The 15,180-nt window shown below is 41.1% G+C and overlaps 1 protein-coding gene across 1 annotated transcript in view; it reads right to left on the bottom strand.

The window, feature by feature from the left end:
* Window positions 1-2,179: 2,179 nt before the first annotated feature.
* The window catches only part of LOC122815141 (uncharacterized HIT-like protein Synpcc7942_1390), a 137,265-nt gene continuing 124,264 nt past the window's right edge, over window positions 2,180-15,180 (bottom strand). The window contains exon 5 of the mRNA XM_044087396.1: window positions 2,180-2,553. Coding sequence (XP_043943331.1) covers window positions 2,462-2,553 — 92 coding nt within the window. The 3' untranslated portion in view covers window positions 2,180-2,461. The remainder of the gene's footprint in view (window positions 2,554-15,180) is intronic.

Here is a 15,180-nt window from a genome sequence, read left to right as displayed (position 1 = left end):
TTTGAGGTCAAATCACCTGGTCATCGTCTATGATTGGGATGGGACACTCCTCTAGGGATTCTGTGTGTTACCTCTTACACACTGCATGATCTACTGATTTTGGATTTCAGTTCTGGACCAAACTATACATGTGGGAAGGTGGTCACATTGTCAGAAAGCACCTTGTCTGTTGAGTTTGAGAAAAGTGTACAGTTAAGGATACTCGCCATACTCACTATTTTACCAAGAAGCACAAAAGAAAGTACTAATGTAGACAGACTGGACAGAGGCAGTGGAAGGAAGAAGAGATTGAAGATGACAATGGAGAAGGTGGAAAGGGCACTAAGGAGTCTTGAGGAAGAACAGAAATAGAGACCACAGCAGATCTCAGCAAGAATCCTAAAAGGGTGGCAAGGATTTCATTAAGACTTCTAAGAAAGTTAAATCAACAGGTCAACTGTGGGGTGGTTCCAGGAGACTGCAGGCAAGGAGCAGTTGCACTTACACAGAAAAGGCAAAGGAATGCCCAGGAAACTAGAGACCAGTCTGATTTCAGGGGTGGTCAAAATGATGGAAGAGGGAATGAAATCAAGGCTTTCGAGATTCTGGAGAAGAATGGTCTGCTCAGTGAACTCTAGCTGAAGTCACTGCGGGTAGAACCTATCAATACAATCAGACAAGGTCTACTACTCTCACCAACAGGGAAGTGGGCAGAGGTAGATGTGGCAACATGATCTATCAGGATTTCAGCAAAGTCTCTGACCGGTCACACACTGCACTTTTTGCAAAGAAAAGAAAGAAAAAAGGGAGCAGCATACCATGTGCATGAGTAGGGTAATATTTAAATAAAAGGAAATACAACGTAGTAGAGGGATGCAATCTGATGGTAAGAATCTAAGAAGTGGAATCCTGCTTTACTTAGTGTTTGGTTAATCTCTTTTTAATCTGTTCATCTACGACCTCATACAGGATATAGAAAACTGGATCAATCTCTCTGCAAATGACACCAAAGTTCAGGCCTGGTGACAGTTGAGGGAGCAAATATAAAAACAGAGCTAAGAAGAACGAAGGTGTGTATGGTCTAAAAGGCAATAACTTCACTTTAACCCTTAAAAATGTCAGTGATGCCTTGGGAATGACTAAGCAGAAGGCAGATTACACAAATGGAAGTGCCTAACTAAAAAAAAAATCCAGAAAAGAGAAGGATGTAAGAGTTATTAGTGAAAAATGTAAGCCACCAAAAGTGAAAGAGAAGAAGAAAAGAAAATTAAATGAGTTTGCAAGTCGGGTGGGGGTGGGGATCATGTGACGAAGGTGATACAGCCTCCCTTATTCAGGGAGTAGTTATGGTACAGCTGGAGTGCTGTGTGCAGTTCTGGAGGCGTATAGAAAGAAGAGTGGTTACAGTGCTGGCAGGGGTACAGAGGAAACTGGCTAGGACAGTGTGTAGAAGTGTGTGATGTGAGGAGAGGCTAAAGAAGGATATGACACAAATATACAGATAACAAGAGGGGATATTATGTAACTGGACTATAAAAAGGGAAGACAGGACAGGCAATGGGGAGACATGACAAGTACAAGGGAATACAGCTAAACCTTAGAAAGCACTTTCTTACAAATGGTGGTTGAGAAGTAAAACTCGGTTTATGTGTGGCAGAATCCGAGACCTCTGAGACTTTTAATATAGCTTAGGAGTGGTGTATGCTATCTGCAACAATCAGGCAGAGTAAACTGATGCAGAGTCTTCTGCAAACTAGTTGTACACAGACATTATCATTTCTCGTGAACTGGGTAATAATTTGAAAGAGCCCATACAAGTTAACATGTACCCATGACAAGCAGTAAGAGATTGTGTCCCTATTCAAGTTCTCTACGATATGTAACTAATGCAGTCTCTATTCAAATGTTTCTAGGCACAACATGCGTTACATACATTACAACAACATCAATGCCTTTGGGAGCATTCAATGACAAATTAATGCCAGTACTATTTCCACTCTAGTTTAAGATGCACAGTACATGTCACTTAAAAACAGAACAGAAATAAGAAACAAAAAGTAAAGGTTTGCTACGTCTAATCAATATCAGCAATGAAGTAGCACAATTGCTTTGTCCACCCCAAAATAATTATTTACAGAACTATGACTTTTGTGATAAAACTGTTTCCAAATCAACATAAAAACAAAAGTAGGAAAATATATAAATGAAAACATTCAAACTTTATTCTTGCAAATATGCAAATAATGAAATAAGTCTAGGAAACTGCTTACATGACTCATTTAGTAGGATTTATCTTCCAAATATATCAACTCTTCAGAAAGGCATATACAGAAACAAACTTAACTTTTCACTAGGATGAGTAAAATGTTGTGACTCAGTAACTTGTTTATCACGTTACACTAGGCCTGTGCACATAAAACTACATCTTGATTGCTTGTGCAGAAATCAATGCATATTCCAGCATTCACAGAGAACTCCGTCTTCATCCAGGTGGCCAGCCCATTTGGCGGCCTCCCATCACATGGACATGTAGGTGGTAGACAGACTGAGCTCCATGTTTCCCATCATTGATCACTGAAAAAAATAAAATAAAATAAGTCAACTCTGCTCACCCTCCAAGAAACAAGAATAAAAAATCTGGAACTCAATACAGCCAAGTTCATTTTCTCAAGTGTTAACTTCTTAATTTACTTAAATGTTCTACACTGTGAAATAAATGTAAATGCTACACAGAACCAACTGCAACATGCAACAGTTTAGTGTGACCTAGCTTAGGCCAAACTATATGACATGCAATAGTTTAATATGACCTAGCATAGGCCAAGCTATATGACATTCTAAGTACTAATACTTAGAAATATATACTTGTATTCTATGTACTTACTAGAATATATATCACCTTGTTTTATTTTTGTATTAGTTTGTTTTTGCCATTAATGTAAAACTGTTGCTTTCAAGAGACAAGGCTGCGGCTGAAAATGGCCTGCAGGCCAGTCCACATATCCAATTAAATTGTTAACTGGGTAAATGAATTATCAAACACACTTTCAATACAGATCAAAGGTCACATTTAGGGTATGCAATCAATAAGAATGTAGGTGGGAGAAAACTGGAGAACTCAACCAAAATGCAAGCAGACATTAGGAAAATTAATCAGAGGATGGGTCTTAACTTCACATTCCACAACTGTGGCAAAGGCATCAGGCACTGAGCGAATATGCTTAATATATACAAACTACTAAATCATAGCTGCACAGACTGCTTGAGAAAACTTTTTTTTTCATAGGCAGGTAACCATTGTTTTTAATTGAGAGGAGAGTGGAGTGTAAGGGGAAGCAGAGTGACTTGCTCAGGAGCACACAACATGCAACTGGGATCAAATGGGATTCAGCTCCATATCTTCAATCTCACATATACTGATACAGAAATCTGACTGTCTTCAAACTTCTGTAAGCCTCCACATACAAAATAATTCAAACAAAACTTTGTACAAATGCACAGAACAAATACATTTCTGCATTATCGTTTTTTTTTAGCGAAACCTAATACAGGTATATTAATCCTACAACAGATGCAAGGCATTTATTCTACATGCAAACCAAGGAATGTTTACAGGGGTACAAAGGCATAATACTGAGGAAAGGAAAGATGGAAGGCTCCAGATTACAGAAGACCTAAACTTGGAATACTTGCCTTAAGAAGGTAACATGAAAGCTGTAACCGAACAGAAGGACGAGAATATACTGTAGTTTGAATGTAAGAAGAAAATGCAGCTTTACTCTACATGGTGTGGACTGCAGCACCGAAGCACTGTAAGGCTGCAACATCAGTAAAAAAAATACCACTTTCGATCCAATGCAAAGAACTTTGCTCAGTAGGACAGTTAAGCAACATAATAATTATCAAAACATGTTGTAGTAGGGCCATATCATAAGATATATCTTCGTACCATCACAGGAAAGGAATTAACACACCTTCATTCATTCATTCTCAGGCTCCTGTTTTGATCTACTCAGTGTCACCGGGAGCCAGAGTTTATACTGGTACACAATAGGCACAAAGCAGAACACTCACCTTTAACAGGTTGCCATTACAATACATTTGTGTGCTACACAAACACAGACACCTACTGGCAGATTAAAGGGCTGCCAGTTCACCAGACAGCATATATTTGGGATGGGAGGCTGCTCTGCCATGAAGAGTGAAGGTTGCCCTGTAGGACCAGCAAGCTGCTCCTCTCAAGACCACCTGATTGTCATAGTGGGATGGATGGGATGACTGATTTCCAGGCATGAACAAATGGAATGCAGTATTCTTGCCAAGCATGGGGTGCTAATCTTCCATCTTTGTTGAATAAATGGGCTGATTGGTGAAGGCAAATATTTATGAAGCTTACAATATCTTGTCTCAGAGTTCCATACAGTGGGTGCTGCTTTGTAGAGGGTGTGACAACCCACCACTTGAACCAGTAATCAAGGAGCCTTAATCCTCACCACTGGCTCCAGTGAGGAACATACGCTAGGAGGATGACAAGTACACATGCAGTATTTCCAGATGCAGCTCTCCGCATCCAGTGCAATTTCCCTTAAGAGTGCACAGAGTCCACAGTCAGTCTGGGGCTGTTTTCTCCCTCTTTCTCCAGATCCCTAATAAAACTCCCAACTGGCACAGCTATAGCATCTAGATCTCAGCTGAGTGGCCAAGCCAAGACCACCAGCACCCTCTATGTCCAAGCAGTGCTCCGTGTCCCTCCCCAAGCAGCTGACACACACACTTTGAGTTTTGATTTACACACACACACACACACACACAGACACACAGACACACAGACACACAGACACACAGACACACAGACACACAAAAGGCTGGGACAGATTTACTAGCTATGCCCCCTTTTACCCAGACTATAAGGTAGTCATCATTGCCACCAGCCAACTCTTATCAGCTACTTTAAGCCCCTTAAAGGGTGCCCAATCTTACTGTGTAATATTAATACTAAAACAAATGGTAGTTTGACCAAGATGTGGCCCACAATGTCACCAAATAAATATGCAAGTACTCTTAAAACTTAAATACGTCTCACAAAATCAGCCTCAATGAAAGGTTTAAATATATTTAACAATAAAAATAAAAAAAAGAAAATACTCAGTATATATTCACAGTGACAGAGTTCAAAATCACAGGAAATATTTAAAACATTGCAGGACAGTCTCATATAAAGAAAAACATCTAAACAATGCTTCACTATATTCCTGACTGAATCTAAGAGAATTACTAAACCCTAATTAACTTGCTTAAGAGCAAGGCAGATGTGGTGAATGCATATTGTAGTTGTTGTCAGGTCCAAGACAGAATACAGAATGCACTCTCTCTCAGAGAGCTCTCAAATATTACTGCTGGGTTAGCTTGCAGAATGACATAATTTCTTGTCATCTGACTCTATCCCAGGTGAAACTCCCACTGCTGGAGGCCGACAGTATTTAGCATCTACCTGTGAAAATACTTAGACCTCAGATCTTTGGCAGATGCTGGAAGTCATAAAACAATTACATTTCTACACATTTTAAGACTAGAAATTATTTCACCCTAGAGACAAATAAGGAAAGCTCTCAAATTTTAGACATCGAGTCTCCTTGCTGCATTGAAACTGAAAGATATCATCTTTTATTGCATAGTAATAAAGTAATTTAATTTCAGCTATTTTTCTGAAGTTAACCTCCTGTATTCCAGTTTCCACTGTTAAAATATATATATATATATATATATATATATATATATATATATATATATATATATACATACATACATACATACACACACACACACACACACACACACACACACACACACAGTTATAATAGAGCATGCGCATTTCTGTTTTCCTCCAATAGGGCACACTGTGGATGCATTTCAAACACAAACGCATTATAAAATATCTTTTCAACACACGTCTGTACAAACCAGTTAGATATACACATGACATACAGGTCTAATACATCTGTAACACAAGCATCTTACACAAATCATTTAAATATTCACCAGTGACATATAATTATTTACAAAATTCCAGCTAGCTGGGCTGGCAGTATCTCCCTTTGTCACACTTCTTCCCCACTTGAAGACTCAAGCTAGTTTTTCAAGTGACCCTTGAGAAATGTTGCTTGAGAAGGATGAGACCATCCAGAAATACATTACCCCATAACCTCTCTTGAGAGCCCATCTGCATTGGCATTGCTAACCCCACTTCAGTGCTGCACTGTCACATCATATACCTGCAACCCCAGGCTCCCCCTTAGTAACCTGGCATTTTGCTGGCTGGCTCAATGTAGCCATGTTAAGGGATTGTGAACTGTAACTACAGTGAATTTTCTTCCATACAGATAAGGCTAAAGTTTCTGCAGTGCCCATACAATGGCTAGGCATTCCTTTTCTACAGCTGCATTAGCATTCCTCCCTGGGTTGGAGCCTATGGCTGAGATATACCACTGGGTGCTCTTCTCCCTCTGTAGAAACCTGGCTGAGTACAACCCTCACCCTATGGTTTGAAGCAACCACCTGCACAAGAAATTCATTGCTGTAATCTGGACTGATTAGCACAGGGGGTCCTCCCAAAGCTCCTTTAAGCTTCTGGAATGCCTGGTCACAAGCTGGGGTCCGCTATCTTGCCTGTTTTTCCTTGTTAGGTCTGGGAGAGAAGCAGCTATTTTACTATAATTGAGGACAAACTTTCTGTAATAGCTTGCTGTCCCTAAGAATGCCCTCACCTGCTTTTTGTTAACAGGGGCAGGCCATGACTGGATTGTTTCCACTTTGGCAGGTTCCGGCATCATCTTACCACTTCCCACTCTATGTCCCAGGTAGGAGACCTCTGCCATACCCATCTGACACTTACTGGGCTTAATGGTCAACTCTGGCCTCTGTAATCTGCCCAGCACCTCCCTGACATGCTGAAGGTGCACCTGACACCAGGATTGGCTGCAGATTGCAATAGCATCCGGGTAAGCAAGGGCAAAATCTCCTACTCTTACTAGGAAACGATCTCGCAGCCTCTGGAAAGTCACTGGGGCATTTTTCATCCCAAAGGGCATCTTAATGAACTCGTAGAAGCCAAAAGGAGTCATAAAGGCTGACCTCTCTCTAGCATTGGGAGTCAACAGCACCTGCCAGAAGCCATTGGTAAGATCAGTAGTGGTAAGATACTTAGTCCCACTCAGCTGCTCTATGGCTTCTGCTGTCCTAGGCATGGGGTAGGCATCCGACTCTGTGTGACTATTTCATTTCCTGTAATCCACACAGAACCTGGTGCTTTCATTTCCTGTAATCCACACAGAACCTGGTGCTGCCACCCTTCTTTGGTACCAGCACCAGTGGGGAGGCCCAGGGACTGCTGGACTTCAGGAATGCCCCTAGTTCCAACATTTCCTGCATCTCCTCCCTCGGAGTCTGTTTGACTGTCTCAGGCACCCTATAAGGGGCCTGTTTTAATAGGCCTTTGGGGTCTTGTATCCAAATGGTGCTGCACCATGTCATTGCACCCTGGACATTCCCCCAAACTCCTGCATCACTTCTTGGATTTCTTGAACCTAGGTAGGAGGCAGCTGCTGGGACACTGCTACCCCTTCCACTGAGGTGACAGTCCGAGGCTTACTGAGATCAGTCACCAGATCTCCCTCAGATTCCTCCTGCCATCCACTGCAAATACTCAAGAACAAGGGCCTCCCTATCATGGTAAGTTGTCATCATGTTAACAAGGTACAATTTGTGCCCCTGCCTCCTAACAGTTTTACCATGTAGTTAACATCACTAACCTTCCTTACCTACCATTTTGAAGGGTCCCTCCCAACGTGCCTGTACTTACTGTGTCTGACAGGAATGAGAACCATAACCTGCTTCCCCACAGCATACTCTCTAGCTCAAGCATTCCTGTCATACCAGACCATTTTCTGCTACTGGGCTTCTGCCAGGTTCTCCCAGGCCAAGCCCATGAGTTCCCAGAGCCATGTCCTGAGGTTTAGGACATATGCCACAACAGACTCCTTGTGGGATTCACACACACACCCTTCCCACCCATCTCGAACCAAATCTACAGGTCCTCTCACTCTATGCCCATACGGCAACTCAAAAGGTGAAAACTTCTGGATTCCTGGAGCACCTCTCTGTAAGCAAACAATAGATGGGGCAAATATTTGTCTCACTCCCTCTTAAAATAGTTTGCAAATGCCTGTAGCATGGTCTTTAGTGTAGAGTTTAACCTCTCCACAAGACCATTAGCCTAGGGGTGGTCTTTAGGTGCTTCACCCCACAGTGCTCCCACAGACAAGCCAGCAGGTCTGATGTGAAACTGGCACCTCTATCAGTTAGTTATTTCTTTTGGGAAACCTACCCTGCTGAAAATCTCTAACAAAGCATTTGTTACCTTTTCTGCCTCAGTGGAGGATAGGGCCACAGCCTCAGGGTATCTGGTAGCACAATCTATTAATCACTAGGATATACTTCTTTCCTGTGGAACTTAGGATACACGGAGGACCCACAACATCCATAGGTACCCTCTGAAATGGATTGTCAATCACAGGCAAAGGCATCAAAAGTGCTTTCACCTTGTGTCCTGCCTACCTTTTGGCACTGCTCACAGGTCCTGCAGTACCCAGTTACATCCCTGGAAATCCCAGGCCAATAAAGTTCTGCATAATACGTCTCTTTGCATGTTTTATGCCCATACGACCTGCAAAGGGAATGTCATGGGCTATGGCTAGAAGTGCAAGGTGGTAGGCTCTGGGCACTACCAACTGCTATATTCTCTCACTCTCTAGCCCTCCCTCAGGGGTCTACTCTCTAGACAGTAACCCATTGACCCAGTATACAGATTCTCCTTTTCCTTGACAATCAGGTGCCTCCCTGGCTACATCCCTCAAGCCTTGTAATGTATGGTCTGGGAGCTGAGCCAGTCTCACCTCTCTTCTTGTAACCCTTCCCAGCTCCCTTTCCACAGGAAGTTTGATATCCTCTGACAGCAGTGCCTCACTGTCAGCCTGGGTACTACTACTCACTTCTGCTCTTGCAGTCACTTTGTCCAAGGAAACATCAGTACCCATAAGTAGCTGTGGCTCACCTTCAGTCTCACTTTTATAGGGTAGCTCCCTCCATGAAGTTGCCACCTCATCAGTCCTGGCTTTAAGGGTGTGGTCTGTCTGTCTGCCCCCCCCCCCCCAGGCTACCAGACTCATGTGCTTGTCTCCAAGCATGACTGCATATCACTACATGCACACAAGGTACTGCATTATCAACATCATTCCCTATTTGGACATCTGCAGGGATATCTTCAAACACACCTACTTGCCTGCTTCCTTTTCCACCCTCCCAGTCAAGGTGAACCCCAGCCAAGGGTATTTGGAATGGGGTCCCTACTAAAGCTTTGACTGGAGTAGACTGCCCAAGCAAGTACTGCTCCTCTTTATTCATTGCAGGCTTCACAATGGTTAGGTTACAGGTTGTATCTCTCTTAGCAGTGGCCCGTTTCCCATCTATTAGGAAAGGATATAACCTCTTGTGGTAGTTTGGTACCCTTTTTTGTCTACAGACAACTTACTGCTGGCATTCTGTCATTACCACTTACCGGCTCTCCCACCTTTTGTTCCCCACATTGCATCTGTGGACATCTGTATGCTACATGGCCCCACTGTTTGCATTTAAAACACTGAACCCTTGATCTGGCTGTGTACCTGAACTAGTGGCTTCCCCTGGTACTGGTGGACTCTGTTGAGATGGTTTAGGCTGCCCACCATGAGCTCCCTTAGATCCATGAGCAGTACTGGGTATCCCTTTCCTGTGCAGTGATGCCCTGCTTACTAGGTTTAGGTCTCCCTTTTTCTCCAACTCATCTGCAGTACTGCATTCCCTATCTGCCAAATAAACAAACTTGGCACCACAGTGATTTCACACCATAAGACCCATACCTGAAAGGTGAGACAGCAAGGTTTATATTTCTATATACGAGATGTGTGGTGGCTACTATGTAGGAAAAACAGAAAGACAGCTTAAGACCAGAACATATGAACACATATATGCAATTTCTAAAGGGAATATGAATAATTCTTTGTATAAGCACACTTTATATTGCCAGGGTTTCACCAAATTTAAGTTTGGAATTTTGAAATTGTTCATAATTCAAGGGGAGGGTGGTGGGAACTTTTTAATGAAATGAGAGAATTCTTCTGGATTACAAAATTACATTCTAATACTCCACCAGGGATCAACCTGCATGTTTCATTTGATTCTGTTTTAAAGATGAGAGCCTTGGATATTAAATAACAGAATATTTTACTAAGTGTTTTATTCTTTATTAGTAAGTTTGTTATATTTTATTTAAATATTTAAGTTCTGTTATTATGTATTGTTTGTATTTTTGTATTATTTAAGGGGCAGAATGATTTATTTAAATGGCAGTAGTTTTTCATAATACAGGGCTAATGTTCTTTTACGACACAGTTTTGTTTTAACTGAATAATTAGTGGATATTTTTGTATAAAAGGGTCTGTTCTGACCATCTTGATTGCTCTGATTAAGTGTCTCAGAATGTTTATAAGGGACGAAAGAGCTTAAAGAATTTTTATCGTAATAACTGGTTTTTGATTTTTAAGAGTCTTGGACTTGCTGTCTCACCGTTCAGGTATGGCGTTTATGGTGTGAAATCACTGTGGTGCCAAGTTTCACTTTATTTGGTTTTGTTTTTTGGTGCCTTCCAGCGTTTTTTGATTTTATTCCCTACCTGCCAACCAGATTCTCATGTCCTCAGGCAAAGCGCTAAGGGTTTGTTCACTCACCAAACATCTGCCAGCCCTTCAAAAGTAGTGACCTGACACCCACTCACCCACCTGTGAAAATAAGTTCTTAGTTCAGCAATATATTTTCACACACACTCATCTGCCTTTCGCTTATGGTCACAAAACTTTTTTCTACTTCAGGTATTAACTTAAAACACTAACAATTTTTAACTGTACTATAATTTAAGCAAATTAGTATCAGACAACTTAGAAACAATTTCATCAGCCTCTCATTTTCTTCAGCTTCCAGAAGTCTCAGTCTTCTCTGTTGCTTCTAATTCCATTTGTTTCTCCTGCCACAGTTTCTCATTTTCTTCAGGCTCTAAATGCTGCAGTCTCTCTGCTGATCCTATTTCCAGTCATCTGGCTTCCAGTTCAAGTCACTTTAATTCCAGTCGGATTTTTAAGTCCTCTGTGGAAAGGCTGAGTGGTCCATTTTCTAAGAGTTGTATATCCCCAAGGCCAGTCTGGTTGTTCTCCTGGTTGCTGGTGTGTGATGCAGCTGTCACTAAGGCTGCAATAATTTCTGCTTTAGTCAGGTTAGCATGCACTAGTCCTTTGTCTTGGCACATTTCAATCAACTGGCTCCTTGTCAGCTTGCCATACTCCTCTGCTGACAGCTTTGCCTCGTCTTCCTGACTAACTAAACTAACAATAAATACATAAAACTATTGTGATATGAAACTCTGAATGTCTACTATGTGGCTTCTTGACAGTACAAACACCTTCTTTAGTGACCACTGTTTACAGGCTACAGGAGTTCAGTATCAACACCACTGAATCCCAATATGTGATGTGGTGATCCCATCACTGCCAGTCAATAAATGTGATGACCCACCACTGAACCAGTAATCAAGGAGCCTCAATACTCACTACTGACACCAGTGATGGACATACACTGCGAGGATGACAAGTACACACACAGTATTTCCAGATGCAGCTCTCTGCATCCAGTGCAATTTCCCTTAAGAGTACACAGAGACCACAGTCAGTCCAGGGCTGGTTTCTCCCTCTTTTTCCAGTTCACCAGTAACACTCCCCACTGGCACAGCTAGAGTCAAAATCTCTGTTTTTTTGGCCAAGCCAAGACCTCCAGGACCCTCTGTCCAACAAGTGCTTTGTGCGTATCAGATACTTGGGCAGGGACACACACACACACAGCTGGGAAAGGTTGACGCAGGTTTACTAGCTTTGTTCCCTTTTACCCAGACTATAAGGAAGTTTCACTGCCACCAGCCAACTCTTATCAGCTACTTTAAGGCCCTTAACAAAGGGTGTCCAGTCTTACTAAGTAATATTAATATTAATACAAATGGTAGTTTGACCAAGAGCAAGGTTATTAGGAGTAGCCCACAGTGTCACCAAATAAATATGAAAGTACTCTCAAAACTTAAATATGTCTCACAAAGATCAGCCACAATTAAAGGTTAAAGTACATTTAATAAGAAATAATAAAAGAACAAGAAAATACTCAGTATATATTCCCTGTGACATCAGAGTTCAAAACCACAAGAAATATTTAAAACAAAATTGCAGAACAGTCTCAAATAAATAAAGAAAAACATCTAAACTATGCTTCACTATACTCCTGACAATCTAAGAATTACTATGCCCCTAGTTAACTTATTTAAGAGAAAGGCAGATGTGGTGAAAGGATCTTCTAGTTGTTGTTGTCAGGTCCAAGACAGAATACAGAATGCACCATTTCTCTCAGACAGTTCTCAAATTAACATCTCAAATATTACTGATGGGATATCTTACAGAATTACATCATTTCTTGTCATCTGACTATCTCGTGCGAAACCCCCACTGCTGGAAGCTTACAGTATTTATCATCTACCTGTGAAAATACGTAGACCTCAGATCTTTAGCAGATCCTGGAAGTTATAAAACAATTGCATTCCTTCATATTTTAAAACTAGTAATTATTTCACCCTAGAGAAAATAAGGAAAGCTCCCTAGTTTTAGGCATCATATCTCCTTGCTGCATTGAAACTGAAAGATATCATCTTTTATTGTGTAGCTATAAAGTAATTTAATTTTAGCTATTTTTCTGAAGTTAACCTTCTGTATTCCAGTTTCCATTGTTAAATATATATACATTTAAACAGTTACAATAGTGCATATAACATTTCTGTTTTCCTCCAGTATGGCACACTGGATGCATTTCAAACACAAACATGTTATAAAATATCTTTTCAACAGGCATGTCTGTACAAACCAGTTAGATATACATATGGCATGCAGTACTAATACATTTGTAACACAAGCATCTTACCCAAATCATTTTGATATTCACCAATGACAAAATTATTTACAAAATTCCAGCTAACTGGGTTGGCAGTATCGCCCTTTGTAACAGAGGGTTCCCTTCAAGAAGTGTACAGAATAAAAGGTCTTCTTTTTAAGGATTACATCTTTTGTGTCTTGTGACTACAGACCGAGAACTTAAGAACTTATTAGCCACAGATGCTTAGCCAGAAATGCACAGAAGATGGTATGCTACAGGACAGAAGAATATATTCTCACTAACAGAGGCAGCATTTTAGCAAGGAAAGAGACAAGTGATGTTTTCTAGAATCAGAAATGTTTACAAAACGCAAATTTTGTTCAAGGTTTTTTGAAGTATGATGACTTAAGTATAACTAAAAATGTATCAAACAAAAAATGAAAAACTTAAGAACTCAAACACTGCTGGAACAAGCCACAAGGTAGTAACGGTCAGACATAAAAAAAGTATAACTAAAGGCATGGAATATTCAAAGCTGACTACGAGTACATATTTAGTAACAACATGACAACATTTGGATGGGTGGGTGATCACCTATTCTCTAAACAAGTCTGAGTTCAAGAAAGACTGCTCATGCAAATTTCTGCATGCAAGTGGAAAAAGCATGTTCCAAGTTACTGCCTTAATACTTGTACGCATTTATTTTAAGGCTGAAGTTAATGGCAACAACTTGTACCTTGAGAGATTTTTTTTTTTTACCCCATGAGTTAGAAATCTTTTGGAGGTGAGAGAGGAGCATTTGAGTGATAAAACATATTACAAGTTTATGTAATCATAATGACAAGCAAAGTGATAAACCTGAACATGATGATCCCCTAACATGAATTTGGAAAACCACACCCCCCTCATAAACCTACTGGAATCTCTTAGCATTCAGCCTATCGCCATGACTTCAACTACTCCTCCATAAACTAGAGGACTTATAAGACCCAAAATGTACTTGCTCAGAGGTTTTTGGACTTTGTTGACGCAAACACCCTGGAGCAACTAGTTAGCTCCCCAAATAGATGTGCAAATATCCTAGACCTAGTACTCATGAACACAGAGGAATGCTGCTCTCTTCCGTGCATCAACTCCTCCCTGTTAAGAGCTGATGAAAAACTTATCTCCTTTAGTAGTAAAATGAACCGGGAACCCCCATCCAACTCCAAACCTGTTAAAAACTTTGCTAAGGCCAATTACATCAAATGAAGTGATAGCTTATTAAATTTCCAAGCCCTTCCAAACTCAGATGATAATGAGGCTTACTCCGAGTTGTACACAAAAAGCACTATACAACCACATTCATACATACAGGAGGCAGTACCTGTCTGAATCAAATCTATGATTACCAGCAAAAATAAACCACTCTGGTGGACCCCTAGCATAACCAGGCTATTCAACAAAAGGAAAAAAAAAATCTTCTCCAAAGCCAAGAAGGAACAGTGCAAAAAGATACTCACCTGTCTAAACAAACAAAACTAGGGAGCTGGTCAAATCTGACAATGCAAACTATTAGGCAAAGACAGCCTCCCAGGTGAAAGACAACCATAAGGCTTTTTTAATTATGTTGGTAACCTCAGGGGAAATGCTCAGCAATGTGTCAAGTTAATAATGAATGGCAGCACTTGCACCCAGCCTGAAACTGTAGCAGACCTGCTGGGCAACAAGTTCAGTTCAACCTCCCCCCCCCCATCACCTCCTACCACACCCAAAGAAATACCCGCAACCATCCCCATACCGGTCATTACAAGGAAGCAGGTTTTATTGCACTCGCTAAAGCCAAACACAGCCTCAATGGGTTCCAGCAATATTCCAAGATGCTTCTTAAATAGCTTAAAACAGAACCTATCAGGGCCACTAGAAACCCTCTTTAACCACAGTCTCCAGACGGACTTTGTGCTTTGTCCCAAAGGAATGGAGAACTGCAACTGTCATCTCTCTGCACAAGGGGGCCCCATTAATTGACCCAGGGAACTACAGACCCATAAGCTTGACCAGTCTATCTGTAAGGCCATGGAAAGAATTATAATGGACCTGATCAATAATGACATAGGAACTCTCCAAACACTGGACTAGGCCCAATTTGGTTTTGTCAAAGGGAGGTCTTGC

The sequence above is a fragment of the Protopterus annectens genome, chromosome 1.part1 (genome assembly GCF_019279795.1).
Source record: "Protopterus annectens isolate FY-2018-M chromosome 1.part1, PAN1.0, whole genome shotgun sequence".
NCBI classification, from domain to species: domain Eukaryota; kingdom Metazoa; phylum Chordata; order Ceratodontiformes; family Protopteridae; genus Protopterus; species Protopterus annectens.
This window is presented reverse-complemented; position numbering and strand designations above follow the sequence as displayed.